General features: G+C 40.7%; 1 protein-coding gene across 1 annotated transcript; it reads right to left on the bottom strand.

The window, feature by feature from the left end:
• Positions 1-252: 252 nt before the first annotated feature.
• Positions 253-3301, bottom strand: LOC307259998 (potassium channel subfamily K member 5-like). Its single transcript, XM_080040098.1, has 5 exons — positions 3042-3301; positions 2196-2307; positions 1340-1506; positions 1083-1251; positions 253-970 (listed from the first exon to the last, which is right to left on the bottom strand). The coding sequence occupies exons 1-5, from the start codon at positions 3225-3227 to the stop codon at positions 261-263; spliced, it is 1344 nt and encodes a 447-aa protein (XP_079896224.1). The 5' UTR covers positions 3228-3301; the 3' UTR covers positions 253-260.
• Between the last annotated feature and the right edge of the window lie 2699 nt (positions 3302-6000).

Consider the following 6000-nt stretch of genomic DNA (forward strand, 5'->3'; position numbering starts at 1 on the left):
TTGATAAAGAATAGCAAATGTTTTAACAAAATATTGGGATGGATTTGGGATTTTTGAATTTATTTTATCAAAAGAGACAATTTTACCTGACTGGCTCATTGTGTGCATGTAATTGAATCAACGTTGAATAAAATCTTCTCTTTGTAAAGCTTGGACCGTCTAATTCTTATGGCGTCATTAAGTAATGTTTTAATGATACATAACCGTATTACGATACTTCACGTATACAACTCCTTCCTACAACGCACCTTGAAGATATCTCACCCTTTTTCATCATTGTCTATTAACAAATCCTTCTCTGTCACTTTGGATATAGTAAACCTAGATTCAGTTCCATCAGTATCCTGTACACTTTCTTCCTCCGGAGCATCTTTGGTAGGTACTGTAAAGAATATACCAACGTGTTCTGAATCAAACACACAACTGTCCTTGTTGTCGTCATTGTCTGTCTTCACACATTGTGCGGATTCAGGGCCTCCGTTGCTTTCTTGATTCATGGATCTCCCATCTTCTTGTTGGTCTTGTTTCCCAGCAGCAATTGCGTTCACAAACACCTCGCTGATGCTCAACATGCGTCTGTGCCGGGGCGAGTGATCCAGGGGCTGGATGTCTGTGGCCAAGATGTCGCTGCAGCTCTTGGAGCGATTGATGTTCTTCGGAGGAGGCCCTAGTTTCTTGGCCGTGGTTCCGATCTCCCTGATGATGGTGCTGTAGTCTTTATCCTCGGGGAAGTCGAAGATGTCGATGACGGACGGCTTCTCGTCCGACCTGTTTTTGTCCTCTTCAGGCAGCAGTTCCTTGTCATAGAGGTGCCGGTGCTTGTGTCGTCTTTTCCTAAACACCTTGTGAGCTTCCACCACCATGTGTACGTTCCAGCTGAAGAACAGAGACAGCCAGGCCAGGCCCATGTAGATCCACAACTCTGCAAACACTCTGTACAGCCGGGGGTACTCTATGCTCGGATTCACGCCTGAAACGAAAAAGCAGATGCACATAAAATGACTCTAATTACAAAAACAAACAAAAAAAACAACTCAACCTAAGATGAAATGAGATGCATCATGCCATGAATCAAGCCCTACCTGCCACATAATCTCCAAAACCAACCGTTGTCAGTGTGATGAAAGAGTAGTAAAGGCCTTCCAAGTAGCTCCATTCTTCCATAGACATGAAAACAAATGGAGGGATCATCAGGTGCACCAGCAGCCCCCATAGCAGGAACAAGGCAGTGCACGTTAACTGGACCTTTTTCTGACAAAAGGGATAGAACAGATGCAATGTGTAAAATACCTTGATCTTTAGACAAATACAAACTCCAGCGTTTAGACAAGATCCTTACCACTGAAACACCTTTGCGAATAAGAACCTGGGACAGACGTTTGGCCCGGTCTCCGAAGAATGAACCCAGCTTGCTTATCCACACCAGACACAGGGGGATCCCACACAGACCGTACAGGATGCAGAACACACGACCACCTTTAGTCCTTGGGGCAACATTACCAAAACCTGGAGGTGACAAGAGGAAATATTAACGCACCACAATAAGAAGGTTTAAGGAGTGTATTATTAATACAAAGTCGTATACATGTGAACACATGAATAGTTAACGATTGTTAATTAATCCTTAAACCTACAAAGCAGTAAAGATATCATATGGAAGGTCAGGCTGGAACATTTGGCTCATAGCATGCTGTTGTCTTTATAACTTGCTATGTTATTCATTTCACAAAGTTTGATCATTTTAACATTTACAATTGCCAAATTATGTTTTTTTTGTCTTTTTACAAAATACATATGTTATTAGTTTGACCAGTTAAAATCTGCTGGTATTGATGCTAGTACCTACTTCACTCAGGTGTTTGTGTTTTTTATTTACTATGTCTTCAGGATGATTTTAATAGTGTTCTTTATGAGTAGGCCTAATGCTTTAAGCAGGAGTGAAAAAGTAATCCTTTTTACAAATTGAGTTTTTTTTCTGTAATTTTTTTGTGTTTGAAAATTAAATTATTTAAATGGCATAGGCCTAGGCTACTTTCGCACGTCCAAAAGTGAAACGTAGTCATATTATTACAAGTAGGTCAATCAAATTATAAGTCTAATTGCTTCAGTGTTACATTTCAAATGATTCTATTCAATGCACATACAACTAACATCGGCGAGGATTGAATAGTAGCAAATATGATTGTCATAAAAACCTATGGTGGTGACAATGGTGGAGGCAAAGATGACGGAGTTGGCCCAGTCCCACGTGTTGCGGTGTATCTCCCCGGTGATGGTCACACCCTGGCCGGCAGCCTCTGACACTATCTGCAGTGGCAAAAGCATATTTATATCAGTCTCAACAAAACTAATAAACTACCTACTATAGCCTACTCCTCGGTTAGAAGCCTATAGGCCTACGTCCACCTTACGATGCTGATGATAATAACCCCACTGAAACAATGCATTTGTGGTTCATAAAGATGACATCAGAGTCTCGACTCCCACACAGTGGGACACACCTTGTGCAAACATTCCAATACTTGTGACCGCAAGAGTTGGAGACATGCTCCTTCATGTTCAGTGTACATCGGGAACGCTTCCAACTGTCCCGCGCTATAACAAATAATAATATTTTAGCCAAATAACCTGTTGGACACTTTACTGTGCCATAGTCTTTCTTCAGCCGGATCGGATGGATGTTTGTTTCCCTTCTCCTTAACTAGAAAAACAGGTTTCGGAAGTGCCCTGCCATGTACATGAAACTTTTCTCTTCCTCTTTGATAATGTGTCGGCTCAAATGCGTAGGATATTTTGAGCTAAATGAATGGCTTGATCTAATATGGCAGCATAAAAAATGTAATTCATTACTTTTCGTTCTCCTAATAACTTTAAGAGCCTGAGTGATGGAAACTCTTCAACTGGTTGGTCAATCACCGCAGTTATAGTAGGCCTACTCATAGGTTAATATAAAAAATCCCTGTTGGATAAATAGACTATTTGGCCTATATTCATTACAGCCACGGTTTGTGTCCATCATTCGATCAAAAACAAATCCATACCTCCAAAATCTCATCCAGGCTTTCTTTTGTTAGGCAGGCATGGTTCTTCAAAATGTTTTCCTTCTGTAGGATATACTGGTCTCTGGCAGATTTCCAGTTTGGCTCTTCGAGAATTTGAAATATTGCGGCCCCGATCGACAGGTAGAAAACTATACACGAAGTTAAAAATGGACCGGAATCAGCCATATTACAGTCATAACTCCTGTCTCAATGTGCCGAGTCGCTCGTGAGCCTACAGAGGGCTGTCGTCAACCAACCAGCTCTGCTTTCTTCCTGGTTAGACATAATGGGTTGTAGCATAGTAGGCCTACACTGTCCTGTGGGGGCTGACAGTGTTCAGTTACATATTTTAATTCAGAAAATATTTTTAACCTTATAACTATACTGAATCGAATTATAGCCTATTAACTGGCCAAGTGGACGAATGTCTATCCATCCATCTATCTATCTATCTATCTATCTATCTATCTATCTATCTATCTATCTATCTATCTATCTATCTATCTATCTATCTATCTATCTATCTATCTATCTATCTATCTATCTATCTATCTATCTATCTATCTATCTATCTATCTATCTATCTATCTATCTATCTATCTATCTATCTATCTATCTATCATGATGGAGAAAACCTGAACGAGGCAATTATGGAAACATTCAACAGGGGGCAACATGTCTTCAAAAGGTTGAACAGGGATTGGTCCATGGTTTGTATATACCATCTATGGGTTTCACACACTTTAGTTCGAAGGTGTGCATGCATGTGTGCAGAACTGGTGTGTGTTGGCAGTGGCGGTTGCTCTTATCTTCAGGCGCGGGTATCCAGAAGGCTTCAAGTTAAGTGTAAAGTTAATCACACTGGGTGGATCCTGGCTGCTCAGCATGATAATGGTTGAGAGGTGTTGTCTTCAGTGTGAGACTATGCTCTCTGTCAAGGTATCCTGCTCTTGCAGACTGTCAATGCATCATTCTATTTATAAAAGATAACCATTGGGCTAATAAATAAACTGTTTACACGTCACAAAGAGTACATATATCTCTATATATAGTTTGATCACCTTTTTCTTTTTATTTACTCTTTTACATCAGTCTCTTTTGACCTTATGCAAGTGCAACACTAAATTGTTGTATGGTATTTGACTAACCTACTACTGCAAACACATGGCCACTGGGTTTGAGGTAATGCGTCTGAGACAGCTGTTCCAGATGTGGCAGCTGCTGGCTTCTGGGAATCCCCACTGGTCTTTAAAGGAGATGTCTAAAGTCATCAAACAAAGCTGTATCGGATTTGTGTTTGGGCCTCATTTGATGCCCTATACGTAACATGAGGCAACACATGAAAAGTTGTCATTAATACTGCATTCCCTTTAAGATTATTGTACACATGATTTAACATGTTAAAAATACCCTTATTGCATTATTACTATCAATGATTACGCCAGGCTTGTGCACATAGAGGCAATAGTGCTTTGTTTTTTTAACTCCTCACTACATGAAACCAACCAGGATGATGAAGACAGTGGCCTTCTAAACCATCAGTCAGTTACAGTGTCTACCATTAACCATTGGTTCATAAATTCAGGGACTACTTGTTACAAAATAATGACTCTTTCTACTTGGTAGGCTAATTCCTGTTTATCTCCTTGACTACTTTTTGAGGATACTTTGTTGCAAAGTATTTCCTACCTCCAATTGCACACACACGCACACACATGTACACACACACACACACACACACACACACACACACACACACACACACACACACACACACACACACACACACACAGTGGCGCCCACTAGGTCCAAATAAAAGGTGGTTGAATAACCAGATATGATGACGCTCGTCACCGGTGAAGGTAAAACAATGTTGGACAAGCTCTTAGACCACACATGCCCGTGTTACCCAGGCCCCGGTTATTAAATGAAAAACTATTCGATTAAACGCACACATTAGGCTACCACACAGAAGCAGAGTTGCACTTTTTGTTCAGCACACATTTAAAATAGGCCTAATTAAAATGTGTGCCAACATGAACACTGTCCTGCCCTCCCCTTCTGATTTTGGATTACTTCACCCGCCTACTTTCTGTGACGCAGAAACTAGGCACGTGACTCACCTGCAAAGGTAAACAGAAATGCCAAGGCATGTGTTATAATGCTTGTTCAGAGAATACCACCAGTATATCATCAAGCTATTTTTTCTTCTTTTTTTTTTACAGTAGGCTAAAGCTCCCACCTCCCATCTCCACCCAAAACGACTTATGTGCTTCGTCATTGCTGCGACACCGCCTCTCTGTGGAAAGCTGCTCGATAGTCTCCCAACTTGTTCTGGAGGGGAATCACCGGAACTATGGCATCGAGAAATAAACGGAGGACACTTCTGTCTGCTCAGGTATGACTCGCCCACTCAGCCACTCTTACCCTTTTCTTTTTTGTTATAGGCATACCTCATTTTCCGTTAATATCGCGGCGGCAGTTCGTTTAGAGTTCACTGCACTGTATTTAGAAGGATTAGCCTAAATCAAATACGACCAATGAGGTCAGGGAGGTCTGTGCTGTTTATCTAGGCCTACATAACAAAATAATAGCCTACAAGAAACACAAGCCCGCACCTGCTGTAAGATAGTATTTTTGAATAGGCCTACATTATAACAAATGATAAGAAATGTCTGCCATCTTTGTTGTAAGGTGTATTTCACCTGTTCAGATACTCTGGGCTAACCCACATTCTTGAGAAAGCAAAGATAGGCTACCTAGCTTAAATACCAGAAACAAAAGTCGAAGCAGCTTCAACAAAAGCAATGGATGAATTATGCAGCGTAGATTGACCTTGTTGAGCTGTTATGAAAATTAGAAACATAGAGGATTATAGGCTAGGCCTGTCATAAAATAATAATTTTTGACTTTCAACTGATATGTTTAACCTGGTCACATTGATATCCCCTCTTTTTGT

This window comes from Ammodytes marinus (genome assembly GCF_949987685.1).
Source record: "Ammodytes marinus genome assembly, chromosome: 13".
In the NCBI taxonomy this organism is placed as follows: domain Eukaryota; kingdom Metazoa; phylum Chordata; class Actinopteri; order Uranoscopiformes; family Ammodytidae; genus Ammodytes; species Ammodytes marinus.